Consider the following 27946-nt stretch of genomic DNA (forward strand, 5'->3'; position numbering starts at 1 on the left):
GCAGAACAAGAAGTTTGTCCTTGTGCTGTTTGCAATTGACAGTAATGACACATTTTTTCCTTTTTTGCTGCGTCCTCCCGTTCAGCCCCCTCATGTCACTGCTGATGTCACGCCACTGCACTGTTCATTTTCTGCTGCCGTGTTGATTTTGGTTCCCTTTGAAAGCCAGTGACCTCCCGTCACTCATTTGGCACATGCAGTAATGAATGCCGCAGGCTGCAGGGGCGCCCCCTGGTGCTGACACACATGCCCTGCAGCCCCAAATGGCTTACCTGCTCCCCTTTGTGGCCCGACATCAGCTGGCAGCTGCCAAATTTTCCGTATAAATGGGGATTCTATAATAAGTGGCTGGCTTTGTTTTGGGCCCGACGGTGCAGCGGGTCTCAGGGGAAGCCTACCAGCCCTCACTGCCGTCAGGGACGCTTTATTTGATGTATCTATATTTAATCATTCATTAGTTGCACACCTGTGTGTATTGTCATAATTCCAGTGCTTCTGAGGGAGGTTTTCGAGGTGCAGTGCAGCAGAGATACAGCAGGAGGCGCTGCACTTGCGCGGAACAGTGTAATGGGAAAATTCCAGCTTAAATTCGCGGCTCTCCTGCAGCTCTTTGGGGGAAAAATACCTTTTTAAAATTTTGATGCCAAAGTTTGAACTGGTTCCAGCACCTGGCCCAACAGCTTTATGGAGAACGTGGATCCACTGCGAAGCTTCAGGGGTCCATAGCCGTCTTACTGTCCCAGCAATTCACAGCAGCAGCGTTAGCATGTAGGCCAAACTGTGGAATTACCCAGCAGTCCCAGTGTCCTAGTGTTCCCAGCATTCCTTGCAGTCCCTCTTTCCTGTTACCAGCCTGGGCCTTGAGAAGCAACCGCGTATGACCGTCTGTGTGTCCGTCTTCAGGTAAAGACCGGGTGTTCAACACCCCCCTATGTGAGCAAGGCATTGTGGGATTTGGGATCGGTGTGGCTGTGGCTGGTGCCACTGCAATCGCAGAGATCCAGTTTGCCGACTACATCTTCCCGGCGTTTGACCAGGTGAGACTCGGCGCTGTTTGCCTCCTCAGCAATTCATTGTAGCCCTTTCCAGTCATTAACTGTGCTGATCACTGCACCTGTCATAGGAGGAAGGTTTAAATTAGACTGGTGTCCCCCCCCTTTAGGTTTTGCCATCCATAAAAATGTCTCTAGGTTCCTCTCCCCCCACGCAGGTATTCATTTCAAGTTTTCAGGTTTTATTTGTCTCGTACACAATCATACACCCATTCGCGTAGTGAAATGCTTTTCCTCCTGCTTCCAGAATTGAAGGGGAAGCAAGAGTGATGCAAATAGAAACGGAATAGTATACTTAGAGAAGGATGAAATAAGAAATGCGATTAAAAATAGTGAGCATTTGCATTTTGCATTATTATACCACATCTAGAGTAAAAGAGATTTAAAGCCTTTGGAGAACTACATCCCGGAGTCTGTCTTAACCCCGGTCCAGAGAGCTGCTTTGGAGATGCTGAACTGTGGTGCTGAGAGAGAAGTGCATCTACACACCCTGTCCCCCATCCTGCAGTCCCTCACCTTGCCAACAGAACTTGAGATGGGAACAGGAAAGCCACATGGCCGTGGAGAACAGCGACAGCTTCACCACGGCGGCGTCCTGTCCGGCCGCTCTCATACCTTGGGTCTTGCTGGTCCTTCGGTCCCTTTGAGGCGGAGAATTTCCCAGATCTGACTCTCTTTCTCTCACCTATGTGTTTCCAGATCGTGAACGAAGCAGCCAAGTACCGCTACCGTTCGGGGAACATGTTCGACTGCGGGAACCTGACGATCCGGGCTCCCTGGGGCTGCGTGGGCCACGGCTCGCTCTACCACTCTCAGAGCCCGGAGGCCTTCTTCGCCCATTGCCCAGGCATCAAGGTGCTGCCCCCTTGAAGGAAACGATTTGTCACCCCTCCTCGAGATAATGAACTTGGAATGCTCCAAATCGCCCCTAATATCAGCAATGAATATGCACACTTGCCTGAAGATTAACACTCTGCCAGTGTTAACCGTAGTGTGATCTCTCCCCAGGTGTAAATGCCATGCTTTTCATTTCTTTTTTCAGGTGGTGATTCCTAGGAGTCCAGTCCAAGCCAAGGGTCTTCTCCTGTCCTGCATCGCCGACAAGAACCCCTGCATATTCTTCGAGCCCAAGATTCTCTATCGAGCAGCAGGTGCGTGCCCATGTGTCTGAGGTCAGTGGCTTTGTCACGACTAGTGACGGGGGGGGTATTGTGGAGCAGAGCTGCTTTGCAGATGGCATACGCTGGGGGGCAAGCACGGTTATGGTCGGAGTTTATTCAATTGAAATCTATCAACGGCAGAGTCGTAAAAACCAGAAATATATATTTAGTTTTTTCAGTGTTGTGTTACTAGAATGGTAGCAGCCAGCTGTGTGTGTGTGTGTGTGTGTGTGTGTGTGTGTGTGTGTGTGTGTGTGTGTGTGTGTGTTGTTATGGCGGCTGGTGGTTACAGCGGGTGCCTCAGCGTTCTGTCAGAAGGGCTGCATTTTGATCTCCTTTGCTCACTTAAGGAGAACCAGGCTGTGTTGGGGTGTGACCTGGACCTACATGAAACATCTAGTCTGGTTGTGTGATTGGGTGCAATTGCACTTTTGTGTAAATATCCATTAGTCGCTAGTCGATTAACAGCGCCATCTTGTGATTGAGTTGAGACTCGCTCCTATTTGGGCCCAGGACCAGGAAAACAGTGACACTGCATCAGATCCCTGCGAGCTGGAGGGTCCCAGTTCCCAGCCGGAGGTCGGAATGCCTGTGCTGGGGGGTCTAGGGGCAGCCCCCCCCCCACTCCTCCCAGCCTCACTCCTGCAGGAACGTGGCCCCATCCTACACTTCTGGTCCCCGGAGAGCGCCGACGTTTCGAATTTCCCCTTGCTTGTCCAGCAGGCCAATTGGCCACCCCCCCCCCCCCCCCGATGGCAGAAGAGGATACATAGCAGTGTCATTAAAGTGAAAGATGTTTCCTCTTTCCGTCTCCCTGTCACTTTTCCAGCTGCCTGTTTTCTTGTCCCTTCATTAGCTCCTGCTGCTCGTGTTGGTCTGTGGGAAAAGTGTGAGCTTCCTGAAGGAGCCCCCCCTGGACGTGTGTATGTGGGGGGGGGGGATGCTGGTGGGGCTGGCTGCAGGCCGTCGTTCCAGGGAAGTGGATGTCTCCTGACGTTCCTGACCTGGAGTGACACTGGAGGGATAGGGGGAATGGGAAATTTCCCTGGAAAATTGGCACAGTCCTCGTTTATAACCCCACATGATCAGAAAGCAGCTGATGATCCAGTGTCTAAAAGACGCATTTCCATCACGGCTTCTGAGTTCTGAGTTTTTTAGCCAGAGCGCCATACAAGTCCCTCCTTTTATTGTGGTGTTTACCACAGGGATTTGGAACAGGTTGGCCTGACCTTGAAAAATATGCAGAAATTAATGCTTGTTTTCGGGGAAAAGTGCTTTTAGAAATCTGACCTAGGCACTCAGTGTCCCCTGGACAAGTTGGTAATACGATGGTGGTGAACCCTGAAGGCCCATGGGATGTGTGGTGGTGTTACTAGGGGCAATAAAATGTCTGTTGTGGTTTATCACTGTCCTGCAGTAAAAGGAAGGAGTGATTGATGAGGAAAGCGTGCATGGGACTCGTTTGGGGACCGAGATGGCAGGGAAAATACCAGTTATGTCATCCGCTATGACTGAAGCACTGCTTGGTTTAGCCCAGGAAGAGTGGGGAACATCTCATGAAGCTTTGGGTGGATTCTGATAGCATCTGCAGTTGTGTCATAAGCTCTTCTCTCTCTCTCACGCTCACTCTCTTTTCTCTCTCTCTCAGATTCTTTTGTCGCTCTTTCTCTCTCTCATTCTCTTTTCTCTCCTCTCTCTCTCTCTCTCTCTCTTTCACACCTCTTTGGTGTCACTGAGAACTCGGACTTTGGTTCCATGTGCTGCAGCACAAACCCCAGAGTCTCGTCCTTGTGTTGGACAGATGTGAGCCTCGGTTTGCAATGGGGTGTGTGTGTCTGTGTGTGTCTGTGTGTGTGTGTGTGTGTCTGTGTGTGTGTGTGTGTGAGTGTGAGGGTCTGCTTTTGTAGTCTCTCTCATGCCAGATAGCAGTAATTACGCCCTCGTCCCCCCGCATCCCTGCTGGCCAGGATCCCCCCCCCCCCATCTCTTCACTTCCAGCTTTGAATTGCAGGTCTGTCCTGACCGTTTTACTGTCTTCCTGCTAAACTAGCGTTGCCAGAAATAAGTATACCGACCATATGCTTCATACCGGGCTGGGTTGCCAGTCGCCATGGATACTGGTGTTAATCATACACGGCAGCTCCTCTGGGGGGGGGGGGGGGTGCACGCCCCTTCATGCATCATACTGCTGATCTTGACTCACATGCTGAACTTCCACAAGCCCCGATATCGTCCTGCTCCCCTCCCATACAATCGCAGTCGGTCATTATTGCCCAAAGAGATGAGCTCTATCCTGTCATTGCTCTTCTATGGTTTTGTTGGACTCGGGTCCATAACACCTGAGTCAAGTTAGTGTTTGCATCTGGTGGCATGTGACGGGAATTAAGGTCACGTCTCGTCACCTTTGGCCTGAGCCCACTGGCTTTTGTGCTGGTTAGTTGAATCTCTGTACTTTCTGGGGGGGGGGGAGGCAGGCCTTGTGCAGGAGTGTCTTCCTGTTGGACTGGATCTGCTTCCTGAGTTCCAGAACATCTTTGGAGATCCGGCATCGTGCCCTTGGGTCTGAGTTCCTTTCAGATCGATGCGGAATCTCGATCTTCCTCGCAACCCTGGATCTCCTGTCCCTTGAAACCGGTGCTGCTGTGCGTGTGTGAATTTTAGGGATGATCTTCTGATTGTTTGGTGTCGGTCTTCTCTGCTCCCCCCACAGTGGAGCAGGTCCCCACAGAGCCCTACCTAATCCCGCTGTCCCAGGCCGAGGTCCTCCAGGAAGGAAGTGACGTCACGTTGGTGGCTTGGGGAACGCAGGTGGGTGACGATCAGACTGAGGAGGTGCCAATGGCCTTAGCAGGTCGCATTTGGGGACTTTGGGTGGGTGCCGATATTCTGATTGCATCAGTGGTCTTGGGGGGTGCTTTCCTGGTGGATAAAAGTTTTCAAACTGGAGGGGGGTGGTGTGGGGTGTGGCGATGGGAACCCACCCCCCTCCAGTAACTGCACCGCACCCCAGAGTTATACCGGTGTCTTGGAACACCTGGCATTGTCGTTCAAAGCTGTGGTTTCCTTGGGAACTGGGTCCAAGCAGCAAGCTGACACTGTGCCTGTGCCTGTGCCTCTACTGTCACCCCTTCCACCCTCCTAGGGTGTGTGATCCCCCCCGGCAGGGAAATCCCAAGGCCGCAGGAGGGGCACGTGCAGCCTATCCTCTCCACCTCCACGTCCTCCAGCTCTGATCTGGGTACAGACATTTGTGCTCAGCTCTGTCTGGCCGGGCCAAGCGTAGCAGAAAATACACTATTTGTTCCGGCACATTCTAAAGCGTAAATCAGTCTTGCCGCTTCCTTTCCTCCCCCGTGTCGGCCTCCTCAGTCCTGCCCCGGAGTGTCATGCGAGCCTCAACCTCCGTCTCCTTCAACTCATCACCCCTGCTTTGCTGACACTTTGCCAGCGCGGCTCAAACTCTTTAGTTTTTCCTAATTTCCTCGTTCATTTTAGGAGCACAGTGATGCTTCTCAGCGCCAGGCAATCTGTGTGTCGCTCCGCCTCGATGCCGGATTGCCGTACAAACCGTCTGGGATGACGCCCATAGTTTAATTTGGGGAAGGGCCGAGACCTCGAGTCACATGTTTCAACCACGCAGGTGGTGTGGGCCGCGTTGATCAGATATGCAAACGTGAGCTTCAGAGAACTTAAGTTTTAAGTTTCCTTCTCACATTGTCTTCGAAGTTCAGCAGGAGATGGATCTTCGCTCGCTACAGAAAATTGATGCGGCATGAATTTCAGGACAAGTCGGCTGCCAGGTTTTTGGGGGGAGGGGAGTGTAAGACCTGAACCTTAGTGGCCATTTTATCACCCCGTTGGGGTGTGAGGGGGGGGCAATAAAATGCAATAATCACAACAGGCTCGGCTGCTGGTTAAACTACCAGCCAAACTGCAGTAAAATCGCAGGGTGGTCCTGTGTGAACACGGGCTGTACAGAGATGCTCATGCAAACACACATGCTCTCTCTCTCACACATACACACACACACACACGGCTCCTGGAAAGGACACAAGCTCTGGGATGTTTGAAGTCATAAGGACCTAATTTACCACGCTTGTTGAGGTGAAGGCTGTGTTAGAAGAAGTTCATTTGAATCATTTTTCTGATGTTTCCTCCGGTCTGTAAGCACCAATGACACGCAGTGGAAAAGAAGTGTTTTATAAAAGCCTTGTTAGACTAATACTGCAACACAAATGTGGCTAATCAAAACCAATGCGTGAGACTGTTTGGGTTTGGGCAGACGGCACGCACGATGCAGAGAATGCCACACGAGCACCCAGCGCTGTTGATGCGAAGCCGATTTTGAACTTTGACCTCTCACAGGTTCATGTGATGAAGGAGGTGGCGGCCATGGCTCAGGAGAAACTGGGCGTGTCCTGTGAGGTCATCGACTTGCAAACGATCCTGCCTTGGGACACGGAGACGGTGTGCAAGGTAGGAGTCCAGTAGGCTGGATGTATTCTGTCACATTTTGGGAGAGGTGCTGTCCGTCCATCGCTCTTTGTCACTCAGGTGGAAGGTGCCGTCTAGCCGGCATTAGTGGCACTATATGAAAACAGATGGTGCTTCCCTGACTCTGCCCTAAGGGTTCAGATCTCCCTCCTGCACGTTCTTTGCACGTGACCGGGTCCTCTGCATGTCTCGCTAACACTCCTGCGGTCACACCGCCACCAGCGGCGCCGCGTTACTCTGTTTTGACGGCACAGGCTTCTCGGCGACCCGGTACGGCGAGGAAGGGGGAGTCGTGAGCGTCTGAGCTGCCCTTAATAGCTGCTGCCGCTTCTGGTAATTTGTTTACTTATCTCAGCTCCGCGTCGGTTAGTCGTGCGATTTTTGAGGTCTGCCTGGGGGCGTCGGTCTAAAAAAGCAGACGGGATCTGTGGTCACAGGGGGCGCAGAGCCAGACTGGAACAGGAAGCGGCGACTTGGGGAGCCGGTTCTGTGTAGTTTGTTCCGACGCAGCTCGTCCCCCGGAACGCAGTGATCTCATGGCATGCCGCCGTTTAACTGGCTCCACATAACGGCGTACTGTGTTTATGTGGCTCACCAAGGCCTCCCGGGCAGGCGTGCCTCCTCCCTCTCGCTCTCCCTCCTCCTTACGAGGGGCCTCTGCTCCTCTCTACGTCACCCCCCCCCCTCACACCTTTAAGGCCATGACGGGCACTTCAATGCAGGTTCTTTTTCTGCTCCCGGACGAGATTCTTCTCGAGCCGATATTATCCGGTAATTCGAGGACGTACGACTTCGAGAGGGCTGGACTGCAGCGTATATTAAAGCTCGAAGCGGCAGACCACATGCGCTCCCAGCGGACAGCAGCAGGAGTTAAGGATTTCCAGCATCCTCTCCGGGCCTCGGAGTTTGTCTGAAGGTGCACAGGCCCGTGCACTGCACAACAGTATTGGGCCTCACTGCAGGGGGATCGGGGACGTCGGCATCTCCTCCTCTTCCTTCTCCTCATCCTCCTCAGAGATCCTGGTGGTCATTTTGCTCACAGGGATCCTGTGTCCGCCTCTCTGGGGAGAAAGTCTCTTTGCACTGCGATTGCAGTGACGTGTTAGTATGTATGTACATAGGTAAAGAAGAAAGACTGCAGCAGTGTAACGTTGTAGTGGGTAAAAATATAATAATAACAATAAATAAATAAGTGAAAGTGACCAGTGCTAGTGTGTGTGACCTCAGTAATGGTGGGGGGGGGGGAGGTTTGGCCTGTTCCTGTGGGACTGGGCCGGAGGTCACAGCTTTGCCGACCCGCTGACACAGAGGATTCTGGGAATTTGTGCCATTCCACAGTGCTCAAAGTGATAGGACATGGATTCCCGCCCATGTGTGAACTCAGACATGTGAGATCTTTTTGTGTCTGCTGCTAGCCCCCCACCCCTGAAAGACTGGGGCCTGGGGTGGGGGGGGCGCATGAGTTTGGACTGCTGTCACCATTAGGTTACAGATGACTTTTGTGTGTACTCAGTGAATCCAAGGGTTGTAGAGAGCCTGGGAAGATTGGGTCACATGGAGAATACTGCTCTTTGAATTCAGACCCACCTTGGGAGAACAGAGAACACCTCTGGGGGGGGGGGGGGGGTTAGACATCAGCTGAAGTTCTAACAGTACCGTCGCCTTCCACTAGAGGGAGGTCTGGGCAGAATCACAGCGACACGTTTGGAGAACATTGTTCTGAACCTCATCAAGGTTTTAATGCTGGCAGATTTCATGAGCTCTGGAATTGTGTCACGATGACTGCTTTGCCGAATGCCGCCAGACGTCCCCTAGGACAGCCAAAAGATGCTGGATGCCCCATAATTCGTGCCGTTTATCAGTGTGCATCCAGGGCCAGGAGGTCCTGACAGGTCCAGCTGTGGTTCTGGAGCAGCTGGACCGCACCAGTGCCTCTCCTTCCAGGAAACTGGAGCATCAGGCTGCAGTGGAGAACGAGCCCCATTTTAGTCCTCGGAAGCCGCAGCTGGTGGCACGCAGACGAGACGCCTGCCCCGGTGTCGGGCAGGCCGCGGTGAGGCCCCCGGTGGCCGTCACACAAACTGCATCTAAATTTATACGCCCTGTTGTTGACATAGGAAAGTAACCGGAATCACTGAGAGAGAGGAACCGGTACTTTCTGCTGTCTGGCTCGGCCCGGTGCTCTCCGGTGAGCATAATAGACGTTCATTTAGAGGAGCGAGTAAATGGGCAGGTTCGGGTGCCAGGCCTGCGGTCTGTCTGCGCGGCGTGGAAGCGGGCCGTCTACGAAGTGGGCCGTCTGCGCGGCGTGGACGTGACCCACCTGCTCGGCGGCCCGTCTGCAGGGCGGCCCATCTGTGCCGCGTGTATCTGGCCCATCTGTGCGGCGTGGAGGTAAACACCTCGTCCCAGAAGTGATGCCCCGGTGATAAGTGCAGACGTGGGGCTCTCAGATCCCGGGGGGGTGGCGTGTGGCTCAGCGGCTTAGGACACTGTGTCCGTGATCAGAAGTTCGCCAGTTCAAATCCTAGAATCAGACCCCCCCCCCCAAATCACTCGTGGGTGCATCATCTGACCCTGCTTTGTAAATGTTTTGGATAAAAGCATCTAGTAAATAAATAAAAGGTGATGTAAGTCACCCTGTCTTAAAGCTGGGATGATGTGTGATATACACTGAAAGAATGTGACCGCCTTCATGGGAAGTGAATAATGTTGACTGTCTCATAAAAGCGATGCCTGTCAAGGTCTGGGATGTATTAAACGGTACGATAGCAGTCAGTGCTCGTAGTCGACATGTTGAATGCAGAAGAAATGCGCAGAGTGCCTTTAACAAGGGCCAAATCATTATGGATTGACCACTAGGTCACAACATGGACAACAGATTCCTCTCCAGAGCTGCCGCTGCTTAAAGCACATCCCATAATAGTGTCTGACTGCCGCTGGTATACAGGCAGCTCAACCCGCATCTGCGTTCTCGTCAAGTTGAAAAGTTCAGCGAGCAGAGACCTGGATTAAGCAGGATCACGCCCAGGGTCATGCTGGAGTCAACACTGTGACCTCTGACCCTTTGATGGTGCCCATCAGCCTTGCTGCTCCTATGCATTTCAAGCCCAGATGCTGCCGGACCAGCCACTTGATGGGCTGGAGTACAGTGTGCTGTCAGTCAGTGCCCAGTTTGACCCAACGAAAGTAGTTAAATTGACCAGCAGGAAGCTGATTAATCCCATGGGTCAGCAGCTGCTGTAGGACCAGCCCAACAGTCTTCCTGAGCTTTGGTCCAGCTCCTCACCTTGGGGCTGTGTGCTAGTGACCCGGTTCACCACAGCTTTCATTAGCGGTATCTCCATGTGGTGCTCAGTTATTGTTTACACCGGGCCCTAGCCAAAGCGAGAGCCTGAAGTTTCTGAAAATCGTTGTTTATGTTGATCAGATGTTTTAAAAAGTATTCAAATGAAACTGGGTTGGAGTCCCTACCTGTTACGTGGTTTTGTGTTTGACTTGTGCCTGAGAGGAAGGTCTGGCTCAGTCCACGCGATCCCGTTTGAAACGTCTACACGCACACATGGAAAAACGCGTGGAGAACATGCTCCAGGAACACGCAGAGGACACGCCTGTGTTTATGCTGTCTTCAAACACAGCTGGCTTCACAGACTGAGCTGGTTAGAGGATCTGAGCAGCTCTAATGGGACGCAGGATTGACCCCATTGTGCAGTCAGTGTCGTAAGAGGAGCACAGCTGCACTTTCCTATCAAGGAGGAGGTTCCTGGGAGTTCAGCAACCACTCCTGGCACTCGTTAACTAATCAAGGTGTCCTCGTTGAACTGCTGTCCGGGTGAGGTGACAGAATGAGGGTGAGGGACGGGAATGTTTAGTGCCATCGCTGTTGGTCAGTTTTCACCCTGATCGCATGAGGATTGGCGGGTTGTTGGCCGTTTTTGCTTTTGTCACACATCATCTGCTCAGGATAAAGGAAGCTTAGTAGATATCTAGCCACCTTGGACTCAGTGTGCATTACTCACAAAGTCCTGGGACAGTTGGGTTGCAGCTTCTGGGCTGGTTTTCAAAGCGAGGTCCCACCAGTACCTCAAGATGAATTTTGTCAGCAGAGAGGAGAATCTGCCCAATCGCCTGCTTGTCTTGTCTATTCTTGGATGCTCTTGGTGATCCTGGAAATATGTTCTTCGCCTGACAACTTTGTCTAAAGCTAATGGGTCATTGTCATGATGGATATTTGTAGCTTTCTGGACCATCCTGTGCTACACGCAGGCCTAGAAATGCACTTCAGAGATTTCTAGGTCATTCTGGGGCTGTGTTGGGCGATCATGGCAGCCTTGTTGACCCTCTCCCCTCCCTGCCCCAGTTTGGCCAGCAAGCAGATGTCCTCTTCCAGCAGGAAGGGGAAGGTGCATGACTCAGGGTCTCCATCAGCTTCATGCATGGAACGGTCTGGAAAGCTGTGGGTGATCCTGCTGGACCCTCCGGTGCTGGACGTCGCCTGGGTCCGTGGCTCGAACCTCACACTACCAGCTCCCTAACAAGCAACAGGCTTCCACTGTGAGTCCGACTTGTTGCCAGAACCGGACCTCCGCCTGCATCCGCTCAATTCGGCTGGGACCAGAAGAGTTTGCCTCATTGGTGCTGGAAGCCCGGGAAGCAGTTGGGTTTGAGGAGGAGGAGGAGGAGAAGGAGAAGGAGGGAGCGGCAGTAACCCTTTATGTTTATTATCGAAACACCGGGTTTGTATTGATTATGTTAGCATGGCTCATATGGTTCTGATGTGTGCTGTTATGCTCATTACAACAAATGGTACCGTTTGCATTATATGTCTGTGGAAAACGACGAGCGACGGCTGTATCGACTTTTGGAGGGAGCTGCAGGGATTATTAGGCTGCACTGGGATGTTGATAGGGCTGTAATTTCGATCCAGACACAAGGTGGCGTGTTAGTTAAAGCAGCTTTCGCCAAGCAGGATTTGGGGCCAGCTGCACAAAACACCTTAATGATTTTCCTTAATGTTTAAGGTTTCCTTAAAATTAAATCGGCTGCACAAAACACCCTTAAATCTATCCCTTAGGGTTGACTTAAAATGTTTACTTAAGTGTTTAAGTTTCTCTCCTTATCCTGGTCATATACTTCAGTTCCCTTAACTGATGCACAATGGACTTTAACAACCTAAGGAAGGAAAACAACTTAAGGTACCTCTGACTGTATTTTTACCGTAAAATGGGAGTTTATAGCGATTAAATTAAGAAAATGAACATATCCTGAGAAGAATATCCTGTGCCTGGAAGAACACAATGAATGTGCTTCATGATGAATACTTTGTTTTGCATTACAGATTTGACTGGCAGTCAGATTGATTTTTTTATATATATATTTTTTTTTTTTATAAAGCCCCAGACATGTTTATAACTCATTATTAAATCTGGCCAGCAGATAGACCTTTTTTTCCCCCCACAGAATAAAAAAATGATGTTACGTTATCCCATTAATAGGCGCTGCAAAGTTTCATCGCCAGTACCGGCAATGTTAGACTAATAGTATATCAAAAGTTGATCAAATTTTCCAAATATGGAGACGTATGCAAAAAAAAAAGACTTTAATGCATCTAATGTACCTGAGATAATTCTTCTAACTGCTCAGTTTTTGTTGCATTGCTTGTCTTTTTTCTTGCACTTCCACATAACTTCCAGGAGCTCTCAGCTCTTTCAGTGTGTCGCTCTTCGCCTCCCTCGATCGCCTCCCTCGATCGCCTCCCTCGATCGCCTCCCTCAGAAGCTCGTGTTCGAGTGAAAAGTACCTACTTATATTACACAGGACACCAGGGAAAACGGTCCACATTTTTATCAGATAAGTTTTTAGTGGTAATGAAGTCTGGGTTTTATTTTTATTTATATTCAAATAATGTTTAATTTCGTCTTTGTCATTTACGCATATTTAAATCACAATTTTGATTGTCAGGCCATAATTTCATAAACATTTTGCGTCAACAAAATTAATACTGTGGGGGGGTAACTGTTATCGTCGGCAAGCGTGAGTGCAGGAAAACGTAAATTCCTTAAGGTTTTTCCTTAACTTAGGAAACCTTTTAAGAGATTCTGTGCAACACCCTTAAATAAATCCATCAGCTAAGGAGGAAATTAAACCTTAATTGTCATACTTAAGGTGTTTTGTGCAATTGGCCCCTTGAGTCTTACAAGCGAAATGTTTGGTCGTACTCGAGCGAAACTCTGACTTCTAATCAGTCTGCTCATTGTGTTGACGTGTGACTGTGTGGTGAAGTCGCACGAAGGCCTTCCTCAGACCTTCCCTCTTTCCCAGCCTTTATCTCAATCCTTCTAAGCCTTCATACAAGATTTGCGAGCGTTCACTACGCAGGCCACTGACTTCAGTACAAACAGATTCGGCGCAGAGGCAAATCCTCAGTTTGACTTGGCTGTGTGTGTAAGGAAGGAGGACGTGCCCTTCCAGGCATCCAGTTTGGCTGCTCCTCATCTACACACGGTTTGAAATGATTGTTTTAGATTTTCAAAGATGACTGAAGTGCCTTTGAACTCAAACTCAGTAAATACATTGACATGATTGATTGTATGGGATGGAAAATTCAGTTTTAAGAGCATCACATTAAAGTGCTATGTTATTAGCATATAAATTAACTTTCCATTTATGACCAATTTCTGTAATTCAATTACTTATGATCGTGCATTAGAGATCGAAATCAGCTTTTATTGGATGCATTTAAACTGCTTTAAATAGAGTTTTGGAAATATTTTGGGCTATATTTAATTCCCTGTTTTCTGTCAAGTAAAACTGCTCGTGTCAGTACAAGTAATGTGGATCTGAGGCAGCTGGTATGAGCAAAGCCCCACAGAGCCCTGTGTCACATGGTGTCTGGAAGGGGCGGGGCTTTGGCTAGGGCCCGGTGTAAACAAACCCAGTGGACTGTGTACGCTGGGCGTATTTGGGGGCTGCAGCACACAGCTCCCCATGTATAATAACACCCCTACGCACTGCTGCCTCTCAAGGTCCCAACCGCTGTCGCCACCACGGAGCGGGGCAGGGGGGTAAAACACCTGGCAAAATGTGGAGACTTGCAGAGGGGGCCGGGACGGGCGTCTTGACCCTCTTTGGTCTCCGTTTGTTTTCCAGTGTATATAAAGAGGAGTGGGCATCTCTAGAAGGTTGTTTGGTAAAATCGGCAGTTCTGGAGGAGCCAAGTGTTTGGGTCGCTGGCTCAGGTATAATCGCTTTTTAAAGGACATTTCCTGAAGAGACATGGGGATCAATAAAGGACGTATTCACGTCAAAGTTCCAGAACCTGGTTTCTGGTTACAAGTTCCTGGGCCGTCTTTGCTTTCACACCACAAAACAGGAACTGGGACCTTTATGCTAAATAAGCATGAGAGACACAAAAAGCTTGTAGGTTAAACTTCACACACAATTTCATGGGAATCTATACCACCCCCCCAAAACAAAGGATAAATAGGTAATTTCTTTGGTTATTGGGGATCAATCCAAGTTTATAGCTGCGCGCTTCCCCCCCCCATACTTAGTCTGGAGTAGGAAACATAAAATGGTTTCGGAACCGGATCCAAAGAATTTCAATCAGGCCGAGTTCTCGACAACACTTCCCGATTCTGGGGAAAAAGGTTCTGGTTCATGAAAGAAAGTTCCTGCAGTGTGAAAGAGCAAGAGTATCTCCTGTTCTGTTCTGTATTCTATTCAGCAAGCTATGTCTACCAGTATCTCCAACTTCTGACCTTGTTCTCCATGTAAAGTCCATGTTTTGAGTCCCTCCTGGGCCCAGACCGTGCCTTAATCTGTCTGTTCTTCCGAATCCTGATCCTACCCATGAGCATTGACCCGGGATAAAGTCTGGAAGGAATCCTGCTGCCTGCTCGGGGTGCCGAAAGGCACGCAGAAAATGAGTCGTTCTGTAGGAGCTCCAGTCAGCCGACCTGCCCTATTTATAAACAGTGGGGACTGTAGGCGGGTTGTCACTCAGATGTTTTGGTCGCCTTTGACCTGCTTGGGCGTCTTTGTTCCCCCTGGAGAGAGACCCCGCTGAGCTTTAAGCCCTCCGCTGGGCTTCTTTGGGAACGCTCCTCTTCAGCATGTTTGCTTAAATTCCGTGTCGCCTGAGAGAACGTCCACAAAGCTTCTGCAGGATGAGCTGCACCAGACGGCCGTGTGGCTGGTCCCCATCCTTCGTACCCGGTCTCTGGTGGCCTCTTACGTCGGGTCTGTTCGGCTTGTCTGGAGAGGTGAGCCTCTCGCAGATGCTAAAATCCTCCTCGACCATTGCAGAGGGCTTCCGAAGGTACAGATTATTCTATCCATCAATAGCCTCTCATCTGTTTAACTGGTTTATAGTATTTTTCTTTGGTAACTTTGAACTTTGTTGGTCCGCATTGGGTTAAGCCAGCCTGCAACTGACAGGCTTTTGTTAGTCTTGGTGTATGCAGTGTGAGGTGTTCGTTAGAACGTAAAAATGACAAACCCTTTCCATCACCTAGGAGACAGAGGAAATCTACTCCACACCATTTCTTCAGTAATAACATTTGAGATGCATTTTATTTTGGTTTTTGATCCTTTTTCCTTCCGTTAAATATGCATTGGGAGTGGGTGTGGCTTTTCTACAGTTTATAATCTGACCATCTAGTTTCACACAAGAGAAATTAATGGGTTCTCAGTTCATTGCTGAGAACCCAGCAAGGTCCAACTTTCCTTAACCTTATGTGTGTTTTGGGGGAGAGTGTGTATGCCCTGTGTGGTTGTAACGTTATATGAAAGTGATTTTATATCCCAGCAGATAGACTTGGCTCACGCTGATGGTAAAATCGCCCATGCACAGTGGTTATTGTGTCTCCAGGCGGTATGGTTCCTACAGCTGAAGGTCATGACCTCAGCCAAGGTAAATATTTGCAACTTTTGTGCTGAGTGAACCATGACCGTTCTGGTTCTGGTTCTGGGCCCAGCAGAGCGTGCTCTTCTACAATCTGGTACATGGCTGAGCAGATTAGGACGCTGTGGTTGCCGATCTTGCGTCACATGATCAGCTGAGTGATGTCACTGTTGGCCCCTTGAGGGAGGCCCTTAACCCCTAATTGTCTGACCCTGTACTCTACCTTGGATTAAAGCATTTGCTAAATAAATATAATATACATTTTGCGTAGTGTGGTGCCTCAGTGTAAGCAAAAAGATGTTATTTCTCATGCATGGTTCTGCCAGCACATGACTGATTCCAGTATAGCGTACAGCAGTGGTTGGGCCTCATGGACACGCCTTCCTCCATCGCCTTCCTCCATCGCCTTCCTCCATCGCCTTCCTCCATCGCCTTCCTCCATCACCTTCCTCCATCACCTTCCTCCATCTGATGCTGGAACATGAGCCCACTGTAATCCTGAGGTTTTGTCAGTGCTCCTGAGCACCATTCAGACATCCCATTTCCCTATTGACCGCCTCCTGCCCATCTTCTGTTTGTTCATGTCTAGCTCGTATCCTGGCCTCGGTGCGGGGTGGACGCTGTGGAAACGGAGATTGCAGAAATAAACTGAGGACTCGGTGAAATGCCGTTTGTCCGGCCAATCACAACACGGCGCTATCTGCGCGTGTGGTGAGCGTGCTCGCTGATGTAAGATGAGCTAACCCGCTATCTTGCTTTGGCATAACAATGTTATCCGTTGCTCAGGGCCCGGCAAAGGTCTCGCTAATCTCTGCGTTTCATCTTCAAAGGTACGTTGTGCCTGCTGGAAAACCTGCTGCTCTAGACCTCATTGAATATGGCGAGTAATTCTTCAGAATAGAATGTGGGAAAATTGACATATAAATGATATTTAACTGTACATCAAGGGTGATTGATTAAATATTAGCATGTTTGAGTCTGGAGTCATTCAATTCCATTTGATGGTATCCATCCTTTCAGTCTTCCCTGTGAGCTGGCGAGCAGGTTCAGTTGTAAGGAAGGATATCAAAGATGACAAAAATGATCCTCTGTGTGTTGATTCTGCAAGTGTGGTGTTTGGCTGAGTTCTTGGTTTTCAAGCTGTATCCGTCGCGTTGGTCAGTGAAGATCTAAAGGCAACGGGAGAAGGGGAGCTTCAGATGTTGGAGGGTGCGTCAGAGCCATGTTCGTGGAAGAAAAGTCAGCCCAAGCATGTGTGTTAGGTTATTGAAGTGAATCATTTATATGAACTTTAAAATTCTTCTAAGGGAATTTCGCTTTTAATAGAATAGAATAATGAGATTTTATTCATCCCAAAGGGGACATTGTCTTTCTGCGTACCTCATGTAGGACTCCGTGAGATACACAGACATACATACAGATGAGAGCAAGCTTGGGGGGGTTACACCACAGGGTCAGCCAGCATGTAGCACCCCTGGAGCTGGGCGTTAGGGTGCTGGGATTTGACCCAGCAACCTTCTGATCACAACCACGGAGTTTGAACCTGCTGAGCCACACATGAGATCAGTAACCAAGCACTACGACCAGGAAGTGTGAAGAGTAGCAGTGTTCAGGATGATATGCTGTAGTTGTAATGTCCATCCAGGCCCGACTCGGGGGGGGTTAGACCGCGTCGTGTATCTGTATGATGGCAGCCATGCCGGAACTTGCTCAGAAGGCAGGACCTATTTTAACTCGCAGCGCTGAAGGCAAACAGAATCCCACGCATCAGCAGGAATGCAGCTGCCTGTACTTCTGTACGATCCCAGCCGCTCTGATCGCAGATGTTCATCGCAGGCTGCCGCCAAATTGCTTTTTTTTTTTTTTTTTTCCTGTGGTAAAACCTGACATTAAGATGGTTCAAAGTAAAACAAGCTGTGGAAGAAGAATTTTTAAAAAAGAGTTTTAAAAAAACAAAATATTTGATTCAAACTAATTGAACTGACTTAAAACCAAAGCGGAATTAATTGGCCTTTTGTCTTTCTGGGGGCTGCGGAAGGGGAAATGGATTTCGGATTATTAAAATAACACCCGCTGTCAGGATCCCGTTACGCTCATCTTCATGGGACGGGTAAGCGTTAGATCCAAACCTGGGTCGTGTCCTATCCGGCTGATTGGTTCCGGGTGTGAACAGTCCTCACTGTCACAGGGATTCTGGTGGTATAGGGACGGGCATCGGGGGTCCTGCTCAAACGGATTCTTAAATCTAAAACGCTGCTTCACAGCAGAACTCGTTTGAAGATCGTAACCACCTGAACCGGGCAGCGTCTGGCTGAGCGGGTTTGGCTGCTGTGCCTGTGATCAGAATGTTGCTGATTCCAATCCCAGAGTCGGCAGAGTAACTTTACCATTAGACCCTTGAGCAAGGCCCATAGCGTGCAGTTGCTCTGTGGATTGTCTGATCCTGCTTTTTAAGAAATGAAATAAAATGTTCCTGGGGTTAAACGACACGCACGAGGGACAGCAGCCTGTATCTGTATGAGGACAAGAAGTGAGCTCAGCATTATGGTGTTCTTGCTGTGTCTATGGACTGGGACGCCTTACTGGACAGTAGCCTGTGTTATCTGTTAATCTACATCCAGCCCTATAAGGAGGTTCTCCAATTTACAGGGAATAACATGGGGGTTTGGTGGCAGGATTGGAACTCCAGCCACTGGGAAAAAACTCACACTGGTCCATTTGGACTGGTGTGGTGCTGAGGTATCACCTGCCGCATGGCTGCACTCAGGTTCTCATCGTGGAGGTGGTTTGTCCTGTGGTGGGTGTGGCAGCACCAGTCAGTGCAGGCTCCTTACCAGGGGCACTGCCAGGGCTGTTTTTTTTTGGGGGGGGGGCCTTAGCACCCCTAAAAAATGTTCTTTATACCCCACCCCCAGAATAAATGTACACAATTTTTAGTTTAAATAGTGTTCCCATTAATTTTCATTAAAATCAGACCCCTTAGTAAATCTGCAATGACGCACCTGGGTGCCACCTTACTGTTTATTGGTAAATGACGATGCGTTCGTGATGTATACAGAAAGTATGCAGTTACATTCGAAAGGCCCGAGAGCTGAAAGTAAAATGAATTGAAAAGGAGGAAAATGGTGAGCAGATGACGGGCAGGTCCACGCTAAGCACAGCATTCACACGCCTCTCTTCCGCTTCTCTCCGTTTTCCAGTCAGTGGTGAAAACGGGGCGATTGCTCATCAGCCACGAGGCCCCAGTGACCGGAGGCTTTGCAGCGGAAATCAGCTCCACCGTGCAGGTGAGACACGCACACGCACACGCACACGCACACGCACACGCACACACACACACACACACACACACACACACACACACACACACACACACACACCTCTGCAGCTTGCAATGTAATCCCACGTATTTCTATTAACTATTAATGCTGAGTTCGCCGTTGGCTAATGGGCTTCCCTGGACCATCGAGTCTCTCCAGCCGTCTCTCTGACGCCAGGTGGTGAAAGTAGCAGTTGCCGCAGCCTCAGCCAGGCTGTCGCTCCCAGGACAGTCACCGGGTCGCCCCTGAGAGCCAGAGAAAGCAGATGTTTTCTGAAGCCTCTTCTTTTTACAGTTAATCTCCAGCATGAGGCTCCGGTCGGCGCTTCTGGACGCTCAGATTTCCTTTTCATTGGCTGTTTTTGTCAAGGCTGTTTTTGAGTGGGTTGGATTGTTCTTGTTTTTTCGCTCCCCGATTCCTTGCTTGTTGAAACAGTTCACTCTCAATCAGAGAGTAACGGCTTAACACGCTCCAGGACTGAAGGGGAAAATGGGGGGGGGGGGGGGTAGCTTTGGGTTTTTTTTCCTCTTTGCTGGCCCCAGAAATTAAGGTGAATGTGGATGGGTGACCTGTTCAGTTAAATCATTCTCGAGCTGGCACAGGTGCTGTGGGTTGTCATGGTAACCCTGTAGTGGGCACTTTGCTTGGGTCTGACCTTGTGAGGAAGCGTGAAAAAGGGGGGACACGTCCTCAGCCACGTCCCAGGTTTGGATCCATATGGGGGGGGCCCGTACTGCATCTCTCTTTCACACTCCATCATTTCCAGTTAGTCTGTTCCTCTTTTCTTCAATAGTTTTTCCTCTTATTATTTATGAGACTTAGGTGAGGTCCAAGGTGATGCCATGTTTTTTTTTTTTTGAGAAAGCAGAGTCAGACGATTGGGGTTTAAAGATCCTCACTCAAGGGTCCCACGTTGAAGTCACTCTGCCGACTCTGGGATTTGAACCGACAACCTTCTGATTACAGTGTCCTAACTCTTTGAGCCACATACCTCAGTCCATATATATATATTTTTTTTTGTGGTCACCATAAACACACATAGGCTGATAAGAGCGGAGAGGGTGTTTGCCATTTGCCTGGCTGCGAAAGCTGTGTGTGCGTGTGCACAGAAGCCATTGCGTCTATCTCAGTATGTCCCATAGTGTGTGATGTGAGATGCTGGTTGGACGCCAGGTCTCTACTGACTTCAAAGTTGAGTCTCCCTCACACGCTCGGGGTGGGGGCTGATTCAGGCTGTGTGATGTCGTAACGCCTGCCATCAGAACCCTAGGAACGCTCTGTGATGCTCTATCTGCGTGCGTCGCTTTGAACAAGAGCGTCCGCCAAATAGGCCGAACTAGATGCAAAGTCCGGCATCAGCGCCTCACTGCTGTTCGCCGCCCTGGTTCCAGGCCTGCACCCACCGTAGAAATTGTATATGGTAATAGAGCTGCTTTGACATGGCCTGGCGGTTTGTCAAGCCCTGAAGTCACGTGCAGAATTTTTGAGTTTTTCAGGGGGTGTTGGGTTACGGGAGCGAATGCCCTGGGGTGTGTTGTCTGTCGTGTTCCCTCAGCAGCCCCCGTTGTGCCTGTTAGGAGGAAAGTGTCAGCAGCAATGACCTGCCTCCTCATTCAGTAAAACGTGACTCACGCCGCTCCCGCAGGCTGGAGTTCTGTCGACGTCGACACCTATGGCCAGAGTCTGGCTGGGTCCGTTTGGGCCGGCCCACCGTCACAGCCTGCTGGCATGAGATGGAGATGGGCTCTCCAATCGCTTATCCATTCTTCAGCTGATGTAATCCTGCATCTTTCATGGCTCTCCTCCTGAGAGCGACTTTGTACACTAATCCTGAACCCCACAGTAACACTGGGTGAGAGCAGCTTGGAACGTGCACTCTGACGCGCACAAGCAAGGTGCTTTTTATCTACATGCACACTCACCTCAAAGTGTGTTTTTGCGAGCCAGCCATTCTGCCCTTTGGAGGACTGTGCAAATTATCTGCAGACACTGCCGTCCTGACACTGTGTACCTGTGTCGCTTGGCCAGCACCCGGCCCACATTCCCCCCCCCCCCCCCCCAAATGTGTTTTTAATGATGGAAAAGAACACCCCATAATTGCATTCCTTCCTCTGAAAATAACCCTGAGGTATGCAAGCGACTCTTCATTGTCTCGGCTCGGTGCTGGTCCCCACGGTCCCACACAAAGGCTCTGTGTGACTAGCGGGTCTGGAATGAGCTGGACATCTGTGCCACACCTGCGTGGCCGGGCCGGCTCTCACAGGTCACCCACGTGCAGCCTGGGATGCCTCCCACACGTGCTGCGGCGACGTGCGTGCTTGTAAGTAAACATCAGTCTATTCTGAAATGGGACCATTTTTACTACTGATACCAAGAGCGCAGGAAATCTGACTCATCGTTTTTTTTTTTCTTGGTTGATGACTCAGGTTTTTGGGGAGGGGCCTCAGCCAACCTGTCAGATTTTAGGGGCGGTGTCTCAGGTAACCTGTTAGATTTTAGGGGAGGAGCTTCCAACATCCTGTGTTTGATGCTGATATGATTGGGATTCCCATGTAAACAAACTTTTAGAAACTGTCAGACATATAAACTAATGAAGCATTTTAAGTTCGGGGGGGTGGGGTCTGACACCCCAATGCTGCCTATATGGGGGCCACCGTTGGGGGGGCCTCAGTAAGCCATCTCAGTTGTGACGGTAGCGGGGGGTGTGGCGGTGATCCGGATGGTCACCATGCACCATTTGCTGTTGCTCTAGCTGTTGACAGAAGCATATAAATACATATTGGTTACAGCCTCCAACTCTCACACTCGACGAATGAGGAGGTGGAGACAGACTGAGCCCCAGCTAGCCCCTACTTTTTTTTCAGTGCAGGAATTCCAGGGACCCTCAATGTGTTCCCTGCAAGGAGCTTTCAATGTCGATGGCACGTTGAAGACCCCCTAGTCCCATCCCGCCCTATCACGGGGCAGGACTACACCATGTGACTTCCTGTTACACCGTCGATCGGCAGGAAGCGTGGGCAATCTGGAATGAGAGACCCAGTTGGGAGGGAAGAGGTCTGCGTCATGGACCTCTTGGGTTCCGGTTCCGGTTCCGGTTCCGAGTGAGTCCCTGCTAGCCCAGTCCGCACATGGGGACTCCTATGATTCAGTCAGCTGTCTGGCACCTGGGTCTGTCTCTACAACACGACCTTTGCACACATGCTTCTGCATCCCAGATGAATGAAAGTGCCTTGATGCTGTCAAAAATGTCCGCTTTTGGAAAATGTAATATTAACAGGGTTCTCTTTAATCTTCATAAACCATTGGTCTCATGCCTAAGAAAGTTAGGTTTGCTGTAGTAATTTCAGTGAAAGCCATTTTAAGCCGTAGTGAAAGCTATTTTGTGTGGCGGGTTTAAGTTTTCCGTCGACAAGGGACAGGAAGTGAAAGTCAGTACCCTTACTTGGAAGAGGCCGGTCGTGACCCCCTCGGCCTGCCTCTAGGTTGCTTCCTGCCTGCCCCCCAGCCATGAGCTCAGCCCTTTTTCCAGGGTGCGGCCACAGTGTTTACATCCCCCTGTGCTGCTCTGCAGCCGAGCTGCAGCTAACGCAGGTGATCATTAAGGGAGGCTCTTCATTGCTGAGGCACACATGTTACCTACCGCTACCAGTGGCTATGGTGTATTTACCACCAGGTGTCTCTTAGTGAACTTGTTTACCTTAGTGAATTTGTAGCAAGACGTCAAGCAGGAAACCTGATACTGTAAAGTCCTGGATGTTTGGTTTGGTGAGCGGGACTGATTTCAGAGTGACATTTTTAAAAGCCCCTGAGCTGTGAGCAAAATCACCCACCCTGTTTTAACAGCCCTCAAGGGGGTGCTGTTCTAGTTGTCATCCTGTTTGTGTGCATGTGTGTGTGTGTGTTCGGGACTCTCTCATGCTCTTCCCCGCCAATCCTCGGGAACAGGCGTGCGGCCCGAACGATCCCATCACGTCTGGTTCTAGGATACTGGCAAGTTTAGCCTCAGTCGTCCTGGTGTTTATATTTCGGTCGTCGGGGGTGGGAGGGTGTTTCCAGGGATGCGGGGCAGCCGTGTTAGTACACGGACATGTCTGCACTTCTGTCTCCGGGGCATCAGACCAACAATCTGTCAGCAGGTACCTGCGTCTCGGTGCCAAAGGTGCGTCACACGTTCATCTGTTTTTACGGCCTTTGGAGCAGTTCATGGGACATCCACCTCATGGGTGCTGAGCGTCTGGGGTGGGGCGGGGGTGTTCACCAGGTCCTCCTCCCATTTCTACTTCGTTCCTGTCAGCTCTGCTGCCTGATTATACGGACCGGCGCTTTGACGACCCAAACCAGCCTCGCAATTAGCCGAGTCTTACCGGGCCCTTATGAAATTACGACCTGTAAAATTACAAGTTGTGAATGAGTTAAAAGGTGGTGCTGCAGGAGATTTGCGTGGGCGGGAATACACACTTGTTACGGCAGGGTGGGTACGCTCATCTCTGGGCCTAGCTTAAAAAAAATCGTAAATCAGCCAGTTGGTGGTCAAGGGTGTTTAAGTAATCCTCTTAATTTTTAATTCTATAATTGAACAAAAAAAATTTAAATGTCTTTTAGCTATTTGTTCTATTAAAATCAAGTCTCAAAATGCCCCCACTCGTCACGTCTAAGCTGACACATAAAGTGGCACTATGCAGAGCAGACCTGGGCTGGGTTTGGGACCCCCAGGCACGGTTGGCAATCAGGTTTCTTCAGCTACGATAAGCATCACCTCCTTTATCAACCACCACTGCTGCTCAGGGATTATTTTTAGAATCATTTTATTTAGTCTTCTGTGACTTGTTTAACACTTAATTTTTTTTTTAAGTACTTTGCGATATGCAATGTAAATTTAACAGCTTTTTTTTTAACATCCCCTCAGCGTTTAATCAAAACAAAAGCTGACTTCCCTTCCCATGTGCGTAATTCATTTCACGTGGATTGACTCTGCTGCGCGGATCCTTTGGACGGGACTCTGCGGTGTCGATACTCACCCCAGCTCATCTCCGGAAAGCGCCATGATTCTGTCGGGTCCTGTTAAGCTCCAGACGAATTAGTAGTTGGTCGTTTGCTGAGCCGGTGTTTCTCTGGGTTAATGCACATGGCAACAATATAACTACCACTGTCAGGGTTTGTCTGGAGAAAAGAAGTGTGTGTGTGTGTGTGTGTGTGTGTGTGTGTGTGTGTGAGCCCTGAACAGGATCCCAGGCTTTATCCAGCTCTTAGTCTAACCCTTGGCTGCGTACTTTGTGGATGTTGTATGTGCTGTGGCTGATGTACTTCCTGACATCTCCAGGGCCGGTTGAAGCCCCAGGTAAAACAGTAACTAACTCAGCTGCGGCTGGTTTCGGGTCTGTTTCAGGTTATTTTTCTTATCGGTTCTGTGTGGAGAATGCAGTCCCCACCCGGACACGCCATATGTAAATACAGAACCGGCAGCAAGGGCTGAAGGAGGGATCTGAATCACCACATGCACCATTTTCTCTGGAATCAAACTGATTTTTTGCAGTGCCAGCAGTATAAATGGAGCACGTCGTGGTCCGGCGTGGCCTGGTACTGCTGGCGTTGTCATGTGGGGGTGGCGTGTGGCTCAGCGGGTTTGGACACTGTACCTGTGATCAGAAGGTTGCCAGGTCAAATCCCAGGGCAGAGTGATGTCACCGTTAGGCCTCTGACCAAGGCCCTTAACCACTACTTGCTCTATGCACTTGTTCACCCTGCTCCCTCAATAAACGTGAGTGTGACTCTGTCTGCAGGAGGAGTGCTTCCTGAACCTGGAGGCTCCCATCGCCCGGGTCTGTGGCTACGACACCCCCTTCCCCCACATCTTCGAGCCCTTCTACATCCCGGATAAATGGAAGTGTTTTGACGCCGTCAAGAGAATGATAAACTACTGACGACCAGGTGGGGCTCCCCATGTCCGGTCTGTCTGCATGGTTTACATTCCTGAATTCTGGGTCTTAGCCGCGTGACGCAGAGCACATAATTCATGTCAGGATTTTTTTTAGGTTTTGAAACTGAGAATATGTTTCTGTTGCAGCCATGGCTAAAGGTGGGCAGGGGAGGGGTAGTGCCCCCACCCAATCTGATCAGCTGACCACCCACCAGAAATAGGCACAATTTAACCAATCGGTAGTGATTTAACTGTTCCGGAGCCCCCCCGACTTCTACCCATCCGGGGACTCCCCAAGGCCTCTGACACAATATCCCTAGGATGGCATCCTGACAGCGATGCCTGGCACAGTGGCACTAACGCCAGGGCGAGCCCCGGCATGCTGTGATGCCCAGCCGACCTCCACAGGAGGTCTGTCAGAGCAGGCGCCTGACCCAGCAGAAGCGAGTGAGCGACCCCTGATCGACATAACAGCCCGCGCTGCTTTCCTTTCAGAACCGCGAAGACTGCAGACAGAGAGCTTCCTCTTCTCACTAATGGGAACTTGCTGTCCCAAAAAGCAACACTATCCTTCCACCAGCTGGGACTTTGCATCCAGGCAGGCGCTCGTGTGACCATGGAGACAAAGCGTGGACTGTTACACCCCTAAGGGATTTTTATTGTATTTTATTTTTTTTTTTTGAGTTTCTCCCGCTCCACGGTGGCCTGCTTGGGTGTGGTCGGGTGGAGTCACACCACCTTCCAACACTAATCGGTACAGAACGGAATTCATCTCGGTGTTCAGGAGGCTCTCCCATTGCAGTTTATCTTGTGATGTCTGTAGACTTTGGTGACAGTTCACTGCTGTGCTAGAGTTATAATTATAGTTTAATGAATAAAGATTTGGCCTTGTGTGCTATTCTGCCGTGTGTCTTCCGCTGTGTCCAACAATCCCTGCTGCTCTCACCTCTGGTTTCCCTTACTTTGGTTCACTTTGATTGCTTCTCTGTACGTTATATAGTATAATATTAATTTTATCGCTCGGCGCATTGGATGACCTGCAGTGTGTGGCTCAGCATGTTACGATGTCGCGCCTCTGATCGCAACGTTGCCAGTTCGGATCTCAAGGTCCGCAGGGTAACTTTGCTGTTGGGCCCCTGAATAAGGCCTTTGGCCCCCAGTTGCTCCAGAGACTGCGTGACCCTGCTTTCGCAAAAAGATTTTGGGTAAAACTGTCTGCCATATAATAAAAGTTTTTTTAATTTTAGGAATAAAGCAAAAGTTTTATTCTTTGCCAAACACTAACCTACACATGAACTTACAAAGGGCATAAATGTGTTCACTGTAATTAAATTTGAGGCAAAGCGTGACTGCAATAGTATGCGAGTCCTGGAGTCAAATGCCTTAAGATGTGATCTGTGGGGTGGGGGGCTTGGTCCACAGTCTCAACCTGTTATAGCTACTCTCTCTTTTTGCAGTGCGGAGTCGGTGCCAAAGCTTTATATAAATCACAGAGGCCGCAGAGCTCGATATGCTCCAACAGTAAATCGTACAGCCCTGTAGTGGTGATTTTCAGGCATCATTTCATGAGAGTGGAGGAACATGTATCCCAATAGCTCTTAATCATAGCCGAGAGATCTCTGGTCGACGAACATGACCAGTATGAATCCATTTGCCGCACCGAAGAACCAGTGCAGGATCAATGAGATGCTAAATGATTCCATACGAGTTCCCAGTGGTGTGTGGTCCAAGGTACGAGGATATTTTGGAGCCCGCTGTCTGAAAGTGACCTCTCTCCAGTGCTTGCTGTGTAGCAGGCCAGGCCTGGAGCGCTTGGGTTTACTCCTGCTTGCTTGTCCTTTATAGTTTGACACTGCGTTCTGTGATGAACGGGACTCGTTTTCCAACATGCATGATTCATTTAGCTGGATGCAAAAATCTAGCAAAAATAAGCAGCGGCAAGCTTTTCTGGGAATACATGTGAATTTAAAGAAGTCAGAGAAGCTGCCGCTGATAATTACTCATAAAGGGAAGCACGGGTACGACCGGCTTCCCGCTGGCCTTCACAGGCTATGGGTCGACTCCTGAAACGAATGCAAAGAGTTCGGTCCCATCTGGATGGTGTCCTGGTTACTGTGTAGAAACATTTGAAACGTGAAGAATTTGGATGCTGAAAGAATACTGGGAATCTGAGAGTTTGTGAGGACAATGCAAGATCTTCCAGTCCAGCTTCTTCCAAGGTCAAGTGATCACGGTGGCTCCAAGCCGCAGAACAATATTAGTTCTTTGGACAGCTTAATTATTGAAAAAAATTATTCCAAATCTACCAGCGACGTTAAGCTTATATCAATTATTGTGTTTTAAGAGTATACAGAAACTGACTAAATGTAGAGTACAAGTCAAAATCTGAACATACCTACTTTTAAATGCATTTTAGCTGTAATTCACCTTATAGTAAAAGGCCTCAAGGCAATGAAATAATACATATCAAATATTGCAATTAAGTGTTCATCATCTCAAAATTTTCTTAAGTTTTAGACTCTTTAAAACAGCCCTCTTTGGCTTTGATGACAGCATTACAGACTCTTGGCATTCTTTCAACCAGCTTCCAGATGTAGCCACCTGGAATGCTGCTCCAACAAGCTTGAAGGAGTTTCCACAAGTTCTGGGCACATGTTGGCTACCTTGCTGTTACTCTTCAATCCAACTCATCCCAAACCAGCTCTATAGGGTTTCTGTGGGTGGGGATGGGGGGGGCTGGTGGGGGCCAGGTCATCTGTCACAGCAGTCCATATTCTTTCTTGTTCACAAGATAAAGCTTACTACCACCTCACGGTGCGCTTAGGGTCATTATCTTGCTGAAAAATAATGATTTTCAGTAGGTGTATCTATAGTTTTGACTACTTTTGACTAGTATTATGTTGGTTATAGTCTCATCCATCACCATTTTCCATTCATTCATTTTTTTTTCCTCCAGGTGTTGTTTTTATGGATCTTCACTCTAGCTTTAACAACGGTAGGGATTTCCTCTTTCCACAGAGTCCTTCAGGTGCTTGGGGCACCTTTTTGTTGCCAGCCATGCAATGCTTGGGAAGTATGTCGCGATCCAGGGTTCTCTG

The 27946-nt window shown here is 49.5% G+C and overlaps 1 protein-coding gene across 4 annotated transcripts in view; it reads left to right on the top strand.

Moving 5' to 3' along the window:
- Nucleotides 1-25746, top strand: part of bckdhb (branched chain keto acid dehydrogenase E1 subunit beta) — a 30178-nt gene extending 4432 nt beyond the window's left edge. Inside the window, exons 4-11 of one of the 4 annotated variants that reach the window (XM_023813118.2) lie at nucleotides 904-1037; nucleotides 1752-1907; nucleotides 2095-2203; nucleotides 4923-5020; nucleotides 6578-6688; nucleotides 18812-18898; nucleotides 24712-24859; nucleotides 24964-25746. In XM_023813118.2, coding sequence (XP_023668886.1) covers nucleotides 904-1037; nucleotides 1752-1907; nucleotides 2095-2203; nucleotides 4923-5020; nucleotides 6578-6688; nucleotides 18812-18898; nucleotides 24712-24852 — 836 coding nt within the window. In that variant the 3' untranslated portion in view covers nucleotides 24853-24859; nucleotides 24964-25746. The remainder of the gene's footprint in view (nucleotides 1-903; nucleotides 1038-1751; nucleotides 1908-2094; nucleotides 2204-4922; nucleotides 5021-6577; nucleotides 6689-18811; nucleotides 18899-24711; nucleotides 24860-24963) is intronic. The other 3 variants (XM_023813120.2, XM_023813117.2, XM_023813121.2) reach the window with 3 other exon arrangements.
- The last annotated feature ends 2200 nt before the right edge of the window (nucleotides 25747-27946 follow it).

Source organism: Paramormyrops kingsleyae, chromosome 9 (genome assembly GCF_048594095.1).
Source record: "Paramormyrops kingsleyae isolate MSU_618 chromosome 9, PKINGS_0.4, whole genome shotgun sequence".
NCBI classification, from domain to species: domain Eukaryota; kingdom Metazoa; phylum Chordata; class Actinopteri; order Osteoglossiformes; family Mormyridae; genus Paramormyrops; species Paramormyrops kingsleyae.